The 13,114-nt window shown below is 48.1% G+C and overlaps 1 protein-coding gene across 2 annotated transcripts in view; it reads right to left on the minus strand.

Annotated features, from left to right (window-relative positions):
• GAB3 (GRB2 associated binding protein 3) overlaps window positions 1-10,922 on the minus strand; it is a 51,970-nt gene extending 41,048 nt beyond the window's left edge. Inside the window, exon 1 of one of the 2 annotated variants that reach the window (XM_065729649.1) lies at window positions 10,673-10,922. In XM_065729649.1, the coding sequence (XP_065585721.1) occupies window positions 10,673-10,744 (72 nt within the window). In that variant the 5' untranslated portion in view covers window positions 10,745-10,922. The remainder of the gene's footprint in view (window positions 1-10,672) is intronic. The other variant, XM_065729648.1, reaches the window with a different exon arrangement.
• Between the last annotated feature and the right edge of the window lie 2,192 nt (window positions 10,923-13,114).

Here is a 13,114-nt window from a genome sequence, read left to right on the forward strand (position 1 = left end):
TGATTTAGAATTTGAGACTGTTGCATTTTTTGGCTCCTCGTTTCTCTGTAAGTTCTGATATTGCTAAAGAACATGAGATGCCATTTCTATTTTAGGACTTTTTTTCTGATGAGTCCAACCAAATACTTATATCTGAAATCCTTTCAGAGAGGACAAAAAGTTTTTTCAAACAGATTTGTGCAAGCCGATAAATTTAAATGAATGCTTCAGATCTAATGCTCCACTTTGACTGCACACCTGCCCCATTCAGGCAGCTTATTAAAGACAGTGCTTACTTGGCCTTTCTGTCCATTATGGATGCACTTTATTTGGCACAGGAAAAGTTTCTTGCTTAATAGTTTGGACTCAGTTGTGCTGCATCACTGTGCCTCCCTGCTGCTGTTGCTCTGCAGCATTGTTTGCCTCTTCTTGCTTGTCCCAACAAGGATCCATGAAGATCCTGCCCTACTCTGAGACTGAACCAGATGTGGAGTTGAATCTGCATGACCATTTTCTAATCCAAACAGGTATTTTCACTGCAGCAAGCCAGATACGCAGCCAGCTGCCCTGAAACAGTGTGCCTCAACCATCACTACAACAAAGCCTTCTGTCTGCATTGGCTTTCCTCTCCTCTGCACCTTTTATTCCAAAGCATAGGCATTGTGTTAAACACTTCCTGGCTTCAAAAAAAGCCCCAACCTCTGAACTAAAATCCACAACGTTATGATCATATAGTGATCCCAGTTCCGTTTCCAAATGCAGTGAACCTGAGTCAAACAAAAACTTGCCTGCAGGTGCACAGTAAGTTCTGAACAATGAGAATTAGCTGACTGCTGAAATCCAACCCTAGCCCAGGCTGCTGAACTGCATGCAACCCATTTGCCTAGAAATGTGCCTGAGACACATCACTTGGGTGCATCTCTCCATCCCTTTTCAGGAAAGGCCAGCACGGTGACATCTTCAAGCAGACTCTGCCCAGCTCCTCGTCCCCAGGTTGTGTCCCTTGCTCTTGGATGTGGGTTTCACCAAAGCCTCTCTGGGGCCACCACAAGGTAAGTGCCACGGTAAGGGGAGCCCCTGAGGACTTAAAGCAGCAGTGTAAACAAACTTTTCCCCTGGCTAACTACAGTGTATCTGAAACCTGGCTGTGTCAGGAGTCTTCTGCTTGACAAGATTTCATTCACTTTTAACAATCAAGCTGCTGACCTCAACAAAGAGGCAAATGTCATTGCATCCTTCTAGGAATAATCTAATGGCAAACAGCTGCCAGCACACCAAGTTTATTTATAGAGTTTTGAAGATCATTTCAAGTACAAAAGACCTGGAAATATGACGAGAGACAAATAGGTCCTTCAGGAGGACAGCATAACAGAGCTGCAGAGGGTATAATTCATCCTCCTCTCCGTTTAGCAGTGCTGCTGGTGATGGTGAAGGCTGAGCAATTTGCTGAGTGTGAGCAACAGAAGCCTGGAAAGGATGGGCTGTAGGCTGCAATTCTCCTGGCTGGAGATTTCAGTGCGGAAAACGCCTGCTAAAATCTTATTCATTCTGAAGACAGATAAATCATAGTAATTGTTCTTCAGAGTCTGAGTTGAATGCAACCTCTGGTAAGGGTACAGGATTTGAGTGGGCTCAAAGAAGAACTTGAACTCCACAGGGGGCAAGAAAGCCTATGACGCTCGCTCCCTCAGCATAAGGTTGAACACTTGCTGTGCACAAAAAACCCCAAATGTCTCCAATTATGGCATCAATCAACCTCTTCACATAAATAAACAAATGACTCTGATGGTCATGTGCTGACAGAATCTTGTCCGTGGACATGGCTCAAGGTCTAAGGCACTGGGGATTGGCGTCTGGCTGGGTACAGCTTCTTATTGGGTATTAGTACAGCTTCTTATTAAACCAGCTATTCAAATCCATCATGTAAAGAAATATTCCTAGCCATTCCAATTCCAGCCTTCTTTTCAAGTTGTGTTAACAAATAAAAAGAGAATTACAAAAGCCCTGCAATTCAGGTGCAAGGAAACCTGTACTTAGCATCATTAATTCTTGCAGTACCCTCTAATTTAGTTCTCCTCTTTAAGTTTAATGGTGAATGTGGGCTTTTCTGGAATGCCTCAGATTTCCACTTTAGATCCAAAGGTCTCTTTGGGTTAGGGGGTACATTTACATGTTTTGTTGGTAGGAAAGCAGCAGATCTGGGGAGGTACAAAGCACCACAAGAAAAATCTCTCAGGGATTGCCTGCACCGGACTGGTTTAGGTTATGGCTGTGGGCTTCTTCCTAACTCACAAGGCAACCAGACACCTCTTGTTGTGCCGCATCAATAATTTGTTTACCACAGCCCCCTTGGTGGCTGTGCTGTGATCACAGCTGGGGACACCACTGGTGATGCCTTGGTGTGAGTGTGACCCAGGCCTCGTGCATGTTCACCAGCCCGCAGAGAAGCAACGGCCAAGGGTTCAAGCGGTACCCAGGGACACTTGTGGGAGGGCCTACACGTGTTGTTGTGTGCCTGGGCCTTGGTCACCGGCCAAGCTGTCCCAAAAAGGACAATGGATTCAGATTTCCTGTTTCTAGCTTTGCAGCGATGTGTTTTCTCAATGCTTGTTCTCTTTGTCGTGCTTTCCCTCCTGAGCACACCTTTCCAGAGGGAATTCTTGGCAGTGCCCCCGTCCCTCAGGTGCCCCAGAGCTGCAGTTCAGTTCAGAAGTGCGTGAGCTGCCACACTGCTGCCGGAGTTGTCCCTGAAAATTGGATCATGCGAGAAGCAAAACCAAAACTCTCAGTGAAGCTCCATAGGTGTCAATTTAAAAATGGACTATTCCTGCTAAAGTACTCTCACATACCATGAAATTCTGTTGTAATTTCCTTCTAAGCAGGTTGGGGTTAATGAGGCTGAAGAGAATGATAGGAAGGAAATTATATATTCTTTTTTTCTCATCATGTCCCAAATGTCACCTCTGACCTGTCTTTCTATTTCTGGCATGGACTAAACTGCCTCTATTTATTTAGCAGCCTACACACCATTGCAGTAACATAGCAACGGTACTTTCAGTTGTGAATTTGAAAAAAGGACAGAAAAAAAAAGAACACGTTTTTCGTAAGAAAACACTTAAGGCCTTACAGTCTAGTAACACTTCAATAAATGCTTCTGTTTTCCCTTGTACAAGCCAGTACTCTGAGGTTCCCATTCTGCAAAGCCAGTGTGGAGATGCCCAAGGGAAGCGGGCAGCCTCACCACCGTGACGGCTCCTAGCTATGCAAGGCCCACTCGCCCCTGACCTTCTTGTTTGCTTGTCATAATGACTTTTCAGCTCAAACAGTTCTCAGGCTCAGCAGAGACAAAAGCGAGAGTTTGAGGAGGATACTGAAATAATGATGGAATGTGTTTGGTGTTTTCCCTTCATGTTTCAAGAAGTTTTCCATTACCTTATGATCTGCAGCTCAGGGTGATATCATGATGACTGGGGTTATCTGTCCAGAAGGGACACTACAGAAGGCACTGAAGCGAAATACAAGTAACATTGACAGACAACATTTAGCGGTTCAAATCTCACTACAGGAAGAGTAAGTGAGCAGAAAGCCGTAAAGCACCCCTCACGTCAGAGAGGTACTACCTGAGGACACACTGGCAAATCCTATCTCAGTGGGAGCAAGGTGCTGAAGTATCTCAGAAAAGCAATTCCCTCAGCAGTGCCACTTATTTTTAAGCCTAGGGCCTCAGTGAGAACTTAATCATTTTATTAGTACGGGTTCAAAATGTTGAACTTATTAAATATAAAACTACTTACAACTGCAAAGCTTCTACTGTAAATATTAGTAAACAACACAGATGTAGCTGGCGCAGCAGTGAGCACTTCACACAGCAGTGAGGGCCTTGTGCAAGCACAGCCTCGCTGCCTCCATAAGCCCAGCTAGCACCCCTGCACACGCTGCTCCTCTGCAGAGCTCTGGCCAGCACACAGCCAGCCTGCCAGCGGCTCTGCAGGTGTGTGCCTACCCACCTCTGGGTGTGCCCTCCAGCCTGGCCAGCCCCTGCAGACCAGGACAGCACAAGGCATCAGCCCAGTGCTCCTGTGAGTTTTAGAGGCTTGATCGCGTGGAATTTGCAAGTAACAAATGGGCGACGACTGCTCCCAACTACTGGCTGCTTCTTGGCACCACCAGCTCCCGTCAGCCTGAACAAATGTCTTCACAACTGCAAGATCCTTGACCTTCCACAAACAGTTTGTAAGTTTGGTATGTGAAAACAGACTGTCCACAAACTATGCACTCTGCTGAGATTACAACCGTTGCACATTCAGAAAGGGCCCCATTATGACCATTATTTGGCTCAACAGAAGCACGAACACAGAACCCACAGTCCCTGAGACTTGGGATTCTCAGGGCAAATAATATTTGGCATGAACAGGGCTCACAGAAACTACTGTCTTTTATAACGTACTGTAAAAATGAGTCAAAAGCTTTCAGGTGTCAATCCAAGTTCCATTTAAATTAACACCTTCATTTAAGTAATTTGAAATTCATGCTAGTAATGACATTTCAGTGTCTATTCATCAAATGTTCTACAGGAACAGATACTGAGCAGCTGGCATGCACTGCTCCAGGCTCTGGTGGAAAGCTGTGAGGTGGCTGTGACTGCAGGGCTCAGTGGGGTTTCTGGCATCAGCTACTTCAGGGGAAAGGGAATAGCAAAATCTCTAAGAACAGTTGTTGCATTCTGGCTATTGGAAAACTATTATGAGTTAAGCTGAGAAAGGGAGGAGAATGCTTTGCTGATGTGAATCCTAGACACTGGTTTTATTTCATTTTTAACAAATATCAAGTTATGCAGCATATTTTAAAATGGAACTTTGCATGGCTTTTAGGGCTTCTTTTTCCTGACAAAACCCAACAAGTGAAGAGCATTGCAAAGCAGAAAATAAGAAAAGGTTGCAATCCAGCATTTTATTCAACAATTAGGTGAGAAAGAGGAAAATCTATTTTATCTGGCTGCCTGGAATGTTTTGACATGCAAATTTCATTTCAAACATGGCATTCTTTCCTTGTCTTATCTCACTGTTAATTCATTTCCAACTCAAATGAAAAAGACAAGCAAGCAAATAAAGACTGTTTCTCTACCAAGTAATGTTACAGGAGTAAATGTACCCTTTTCCCTGAAAACATCACATTGGCATAATATGCATTCATGGCATTTTGACACATCGTTGGTAAAAACAATGTGTTTATTAACATTATAGTTTTCATACTACCACAAATAGTTCACCAAAGTGTTACTTTCAATGCTTTTTCCTTCAGTGTATGTTCACTTGCATCACGAGTGCAATTACCACTCAAGTTAACATTTCCTTCTCAATTTCAAACATGTTTTTTTTTAAGTCTCTACTTTTGAATGCAAAGAACTGATAAGTCGTGGGTTTCTGTTTTGAATAGAAACCAATAGCTGGACATTCCTGCGCACTGAAAACATGTAGGCAAAGATTAAACTGGGGCTTCAGAGCTATTACAGCCCCACCCAAATAAATAGTCTGAGGGAAGTTATTCTGCTTAACATTCTGATATTCAGGTTGCCAAGAACAGCAGTGTTTTTTAGAAATTATTTTTTCTTAGAAGTCAGCCTATCTCATTAAACATTGCATTTAAACGACCAAAATATAGTTAGGATGGAAGAAAATGGTCTAGAGTAAACATGGTGCTTCACCTACCAAAGCACGGTCAAACGGTGGAACGCAGTCTGAATTGCATCCAGCTAATTATAAACATTTAAGGATGGAAGCTCCTCTCTAAAATAAGTTTTCTGCTGTTGTTTTACCCATGAGATCTGTTTGTTCGGTGATGTGTAGTCCGCAGCACGGGAGCTTTTATCCTAAAGTCCTCATCTGGTATACAATTTTCTCAAAACTGAGTATTTCCTTCTACCAGAGAGATTTTACGCTGGACTTTAAAATGAAGCAGGACAGACACAGGTACAAAGCTTAAAACTACAGCAGCTAAAAGGCTCTGTGATCATTCTCCATCACAGGGCACTCTAATTCCCACCTTCCCAAAATTTGAGTACGCTGTCTAAATGCACTCACTTATCTCAGTGCAAGCTGGGGCTGCGGATTCCAGCAGGGTATGAAAGGTGGCCTCAGCTCTCTGCTCAGAGAGGGCAGAGCACGAGAAGCTTTGTAGGAAACATCTGGAAATGAACAGGCTGACGGACAGACGTTACATTCTAATTATTTTTTTGAAAAATACCCCAACTCCCAAACCGGCAGCAGAATTCACACGGCTCTTGGGGATTTCTTTCAGGCGGAGGTGGCAGTGTTACCAGCCCACGCTAAGCAGAGTGCAGCTCCACATCCCACCCACCCCTCGCTGTGCTGAGCGATTCTTGTTCCTATTACTTGAGCAAACTCTTCCATAGTTGTACTTTACTTTTTCTTCTTAGTGGCCACTAACTTCCCATTTGCTCTCCTGATAAACATCAGAACTTCAGTTAAAAATGAGGAAGTCATCTAAATCCTCTGACCTCGTACAACCGTAGCGATGGGCACAATGGTCACCGCTCGGCCAATCCCCCAGCAGAGGCAGCCATCTCGTGCTACCTGCTGTGCCCTTCTGATGGCCCTTCCCACGCAGACATCAGCACGGACACTATTCTCCTGCCTTTTTGATTTATAACGCCGCTTATTTTGGTTCTGTGAACCTACCCAACTTGCTGTGGAAGCCATAACTTCACAGGCCATCTTTTAAACTTGGCTGGAGTTGCCAGATCTTGCCTACAGGCATGCTGTGCGGCACAGATCTCACTCTTAAAAATCCTAATGGATGTAAACTGTTAGTCTCAACCTGCTCATCTGATGCTAGCTGAGCCCTCTGTCTGCCTTTGCAGCTCAGACGCTCCAGTAAGTAGAGCTTTAAGAAGTGCAGAGCTGCGTTTTCTACCCTTTGGTTCATTTTGGACTCTTGTTTGAGAGATGCTGAGAAGGAATTTTGATTTTCAGTGTCTAAAGAATCCAGCTCCCTAAGTAAAGCAAGAGACTTGCTCTTTTTGAGCAAGTGGTCTTCCCTCATCAGTTTGTACAATACTGAAGATTAAAAATAGCTCTTCAGCTGGGGTACAGCTGTGCAGCTGACTTCACAGAGCTGCACAGACTCACACCAAGCTGTGTCTGTCCACAGCCTTCACTCCTGCAGCCCTCCTAAGGAGCATTCACTGAGCAGCGGGCAGGCTGCTGACTGCCACTGCTGCAAGGGCAGGTTCAGATTAGCTGCCTGTTAAAAATCTGATCTCCATCTCCGTATCAGCACATGAAAAATATACCTTCTCCGTGGCATTTATCTCCTACTTCATTAAGCATCCTGTGTCCTTGCCATGCCTTTATTTCCCTCGTTGTGACATTTTGCACTGGCTGTAAAATGCCCTTGTTTTCCAGGCCATTAAGCGATTTTCTCCCTATTTCACTAAGCAGAAAACAACTATCACAATTCAGTGATCAAGTAGACCTCAGCATGAAAAGCTACACAAAACCTGATGTTGACAGCCAGTGTTACAGAGCTGGGCTACGACATCACCCTGAGCACTGTGATTTTTACTTATAACAAACACACACTTTTTGCTCTTGAGGTTCCTTCTGCCTAACCCAACCCCCTGGCTGGAAGCACTTAGCTCTAATACAAGGCACTGAGCAACCATTGGACTTGCAGCAGGTTCTCCCATGACATCTAATTTCCTGCAAAGGCTGGTACTCGCAATCCACTAATGCCCGTAACAGACATCTCCAGTGGGGCCAGGTTTTCCTCCCGCAGGGCTGAGTCTGCCTGCAACTGCATTTTCTGTCTTGAGCCGGACAGACTTCACCTCACCATGCCACTTCCCAGTTTTGCAGAGCGCCTTCTTCCTCTCTTGCCCGCCCCAAACCCAGCTCCCCTGAGCCCCCAGCCCACACAGCCCTAGTGGGCAAGGGACCCTAAAACAAAGTGGGGAAACGAGAGCAGCACAGCTTTCAGGTCACACCTATGGGACAAAGAACGGCAGCGAACACCCACAGTTCTCCCAGGAGAGCCCTCTGCCCCCCCCCAGCCAGGCTGCTGTGGCAGATTCATGTTTCAAGTGTAAGGCAGAGGAGCAGAACTGCGTGTACTCTGAGCACAGTGTCGGAGTGTTTGCCTGCTGGAGTGAGGCACCCCGTGCTTTCTAATGAATTCTCGGCGTTTAGCACTAAGCACTCTGTTTTTACAGAAAGTTACATGCGGGTAATTAATCTCATGTTCGTTTCCTGCACATGTAAGGGAGCAGCCTTTGTTAGGGAATGATAAGACACTTCTAAGAATAGTACTACTGAGAGCATCAGCTTTGCAAGACTTTACAGGAAAAATGCACACTCCTAACACCTGCTTTTTGTTTCTCAGTGTTTGGAAATTAACTGCTAACCTAGAGCCAAATCCTGCCCTTGTTTATGCACAGAAAACCTGATTGGTCTCACTAGAGAACAATTAAAAAAGGAGAGCATGCTCTGGTCTTTAGGGTCCCATTTTACAAAGGCAAATTGCCCCAATTTTATAAACATTAAGCATTCCTAATGGCTTCAGGGGAACTCTCTGCAGTTCCCAGTTCCCAAATTCATCATTTTGCTCAGATCCCAGTTAATGTCACGGGACCTTCTTAGCGATGGGGAGAGCCTGAGGAGTAAGAAGGGATCGGCGCTCATGCAGAGAGCCCAGGCCTGATGCTGAGCTCAGGGAAACGCATGGTGGGAGGTGACACAGCGGGACGGTGGGCAGCCCCTGAGAGCCCAGAGAGCTCTGCTGCGGGCAGTGCCAGCAGGGCACGAGTGCTGCTGCCATGCCGTTGATGTGTGGCTGCTGGCTGCTCTACGGAGCCAGCACCAGTTCGGCTGCGCTGCCTCCCAGCCCTTAGCGAGATGTGCGAGCTGCCACGCCGGTAACACACTTCTTCACGGTGTGAGAAGTGAACACAGCGGCTCGTAGCACGTGAGAAACGATTTCCATTTGGGTTGCAGCACCTCCTGTGTCACCAGTCATATGAGAGGGGACTCCAGCCTTAGCTGCGCTTACAGCAGACTTCTTTCTGCTTTATTGTGGACAAAGGAGTAGTTCATCCTCCTAATCAGAAAACAAAGCCTAATCTGCAGAGATCCGGCTAACCTGGTGGCTCTTGCTGGAAGAACAGCACAGAGCCATTACCCCTGGTTTTGTAGTGCAAAACCCGAGCCGGGGGGGCTGCAGTCCGTGCGTGCTGCTCACAGCCCCGGTTGTGGCCGTCCCCCGACTGCATAATGGGGGCTTTCAAACCCCAGTTTATCAATTCGTATTTTCTCTACTTTGTCCTTTTATGAATATTGAGTCATCAAAAAGAGCTTCTGTGGCGGAGTTACTAATGGTACCAGCTGGCTGAATCAGAGGCTCCCGCACTGTCTGGTGCCTGCTGCACAGGGCTGTTAGCACCCCGGTACAACACACGACGACAATTACATGTCCATATCTTATCTGCAGCTCCCTTGAGACACATCACTGTGGTTATTTTAGAGTTGGAAAACGTTACTGGAATAAAGCAAATATTCAGCCATTCCAATGCCATGCTATGATCTAAGAGAAGAAGCTCTGGCTTAGAGTACGTTAAAAGTAAATCCTAACCTCAGTAAATTCGCCTTTCTCCTAGTTTTAGCAGAAAGGAAATATACCCCACCAAACGATCTCTGCCACGTTCTTCGCAAGGCACTTATTCCTCATGCGATGAGAAAAAGCTCACATCAGCAGTCCGGCTCAAAAACGCTGATAAACAGAAGCAAATACGACGAATGACGTGAGCTGCGCTGGGGAGTGGGGGCAGGCAGGGCAGGCAGGGCAGGCAGGGCAGGCCGGGAGGGCATGCATCGCACCGCAGTGCGAGCAGCAGCACAGCACCTGCACAGGGAGCATCAGGGCGCAGGACAGCCCCCGGCGGGCGTACGGTTTTATTGCTGTCCCAAGCAATTATATATATATTATATATATATATATTTTTAAGGGTCGTTTGTTTCGAGCCGAAATGCCTCCCTTGCAGCTCTGCAGCGATGCAGCTTCCTATGTTTGCAACGTGCACCCCGTTTCTTTTTTTTTGTGCGGAACAACAGATGCAGCGCGGGGCAGAGCCGTTTGCATGGAGCAGAGCCAGAGTCCGTACCCACGGCAGCAGGGGCTGGGCAGCACGGCCCCCTGCCCCCCCCGCCCCCTGCCCCAGCCGCCCGGGCAGCACGGCTCGGTGATCGCCTCTGGCGCACTGGGCTGCTGAATAAAAGTATCCCGGCCGTTAGCAAGCGTTGAAGCGTTAGAGACATCGTAACAAAGCTGCGCCTCCGGATTGAACGTGCTGGCTTTTTGTTTTGTTTTTCTTATTTATTTATTTATTTTGGGGGAGGGTGGGGGGGTGGGTGAGGGGGTTGCGCTCTTCCCGGAGGAAGGTGCATCCGAAATTCTGTTCCGAGGCTGTTGGTTACGGTAACGTTAACTGAATGCGAGCTGCGGTTTTTAACCTAGGGCACATTGCATAACGACAGCAGGGCTGCGCCCGAGCAGCCGGCACGGCGCGGGTCGGGGCAGCGCGAACGCGGGCGGACGGACGGAACGCGGCTCCGTCCGCTCGGGCCGGGACGCGCCGGGAACGAGAGCCCCGCGGGGAAGGACGGGCTCCGCGCGCACTTACATATCGCTTCAGCTTCCTCTCGGGAGGCGACTTGATGAGCCAGCCGGTGCAGACCACGTCCCCGGAGCTCATCTTCCCCCCGCTCCGCGCGCGGGTCCGCGGGTCCGCGGCCGCGCCTCGTTCCGCGGCGATCGGCGAGCTTCCTCCGGCCCCGCTCCCACAGCGCTCCGGCCCGGGGAGGAAGTCATGACATTGATCACTGACACGGCCGGCCCTCCTCCCTCCGCCGCGAACACAATGCAGCACACCGAGCACGTGATGGGGACGACGGGGACCGACGGCCGGGCGGGGTCCCGACGGTGGCCCCGCCCGAGTGATGCGGCGCCGCGGGCGGTGAGCACGGGGCCCGGTACCCGGGGATGCCGCCGGTACCCGGGGATGCTGCCGGTACCCGGGGATGCTGCCGGTACCCGGGGATGCCGCCGGACTCGCGGCTCCCGCCCTCTGAAGCACCTGCCCGCAGCACAACGTGCCTCCCCGCTTCTTTGCTCTGCTGAGGGTTTGTTTTTGTTTTTGTTTTTCCCTTCTTCCTAGGAACTTCCTAGAATAAAAGCATAAGCTCCAGAGCTTGTGTCTATAACCGCGAGCACTGTTAGAGCAGGACTGTTAGTGAAGTGCTGAGCTCCTCACCAGACCGATCTGATATGTGCCACTGGCAAAGAGCAGCAAAGAGGGATCCGTCTCACCCCAAACACAAGTGCAGTTCACCTCAGCCGTGTACCTAGAGGAGTTCTCCGCTTGCAGTTGTCGTTCTGCTCCTCATCCCTTCTCAGGCTCCTGATGTTTCAGAGAACTCAGTGACCTTTGAGGTCCCTTCCGACCTCAGCCATCCCACGATTCTGCGATTCCCCCATGACCCCACATGCACCTGACCGGAAAGCACGGGAGTGCTATTTGAACCTGCTCATTTCCATATCGCTGTGCTAATGGTGCTGTGATGAATGCTGAGAACAGTGTGAAAGCCCTCACTGTGCTGCCTAGAGAGGAGCAATCAGCAGGGAGAGGAAAGGCAGAGCAGGAGGACTTATTTGGTTCACAAATGTGTGGGTATCGAAGCAGGAAGAGATGCCAGAGTAATCTAGGCTGACATTCCCACAAGCAAATGTTTTTCCCACATCTGGAGCAAAGCACATCTCTTAGAAAGCTATCTAATCTGACCTTCAGCATGCCAGGCAATGACGAGGGAAAAGTTTTCCTTGCAGCCTGTTCCCCTGTTCTTCTACTGAGTATGTTGCATTTTATTTGAATGCTAACTTCATCTAAATTTGACCTTCTGGGTACTTTCTCTTGCTCTGTGACTTCTATTTTATTAAAAAATTTCCCACAACAAATACCCAGCGTGTCTCACTGTGCAAGGATCACATCACCCCTTACCTTCCCTTGTGCAGCTGATGGCTGAGCTCCCATGCAGCTATTTATAAAGACTGTTTTCCAGTGCCTGAGCAATATTTATGTTTTCCCTTCAGATTCTCTCCAGCTGTTTCCATCTCCCTCTTGGCATACAGAGACCAGGACTGGTATCCACCACTCTTAGTCCCTGTTTCACTCATTCTGACTTGCACTTCCCTACCCCACCTTTTTACAAAAGCAACAACATTGTCTTTTTCCCTCACTGTGTTGCTCTAAGAACTCATTTTCAGACAACATGAGTGTTGGCACTATGATACTCCCGGGACACTGATTTAGAAAATGTGCCTCCATCATAAGACCTGTGCTCTTGTCTCTCTGCTACTCAACTGCATTCAGTGATGAAGGATTGCACTGAACTGTTGGCTGATGAAGCTGTCTCCACGGACATGCAACTACAGGCACCAAACAAACCCATCATTGGGAGCATTTCTGCCTCTGCATCTTTTTCTGGCCTCTTGGTTGTCCTTCCTTGTCTTCTTCTGTCCTGCTCTTCTGTGCTCTCAGCTGAGCATTCCTGGCAGAGTTCCTATACTTTTACCCTAGGTTAATAATACAAAAAACCTCAGAGACATCTAGAAATTGTATGCAGAGCAAGAAATGGTATTTTATCACAGCTGTACTCTCTCTGATATCCAAGGAAAGTACACATTCACTGGGACACACTCCCAAATGTCTAGCTAGCAACCTGGCCCTATGCTGACCTACAAAGCCGTGCAGAGGTTGGGTGCAGCTGGGAGCTGGCCCCCATCTGGGAGCAGCCCCATTCCCTCACCCAGAGGTTGAACCCTGTTTACATGCGGGGCTCCCACCACACTTACTCAGCAAAATGCTGGCATGCCTCTGCAGCATTCCCACAGCCAACAGAACACCCTGTGCCACTAAAAAGCCATGACATGGTACATATGTTCCAGCTGCTCCTGACAGCTCCCACCCCGTTCCCCCCACACACACCATATTTCACTCTATCCATTCACAAGGACACATTCAGCCACGTTGCAGGAAACGTTCTCCCCTCCTCTCCCTTCATCTCCT

Source organism: Cyrtonyx montezumae, unplaced genomic scaffold, assembly GCF_038088225.1.
Source record: "Cyrtonyx montezumae isolate F1298 unplaced genomic scaffold, pur_monq_1.0 scaffold_11, whole genome shotgun sequence".
NCBI classification, from domain to species: Eukaryota; Metazoa; Chordata; class Aves; order Galliformes; family Odontophoridae; genus Cyrtonyx; species Cyrtonyx montezumae.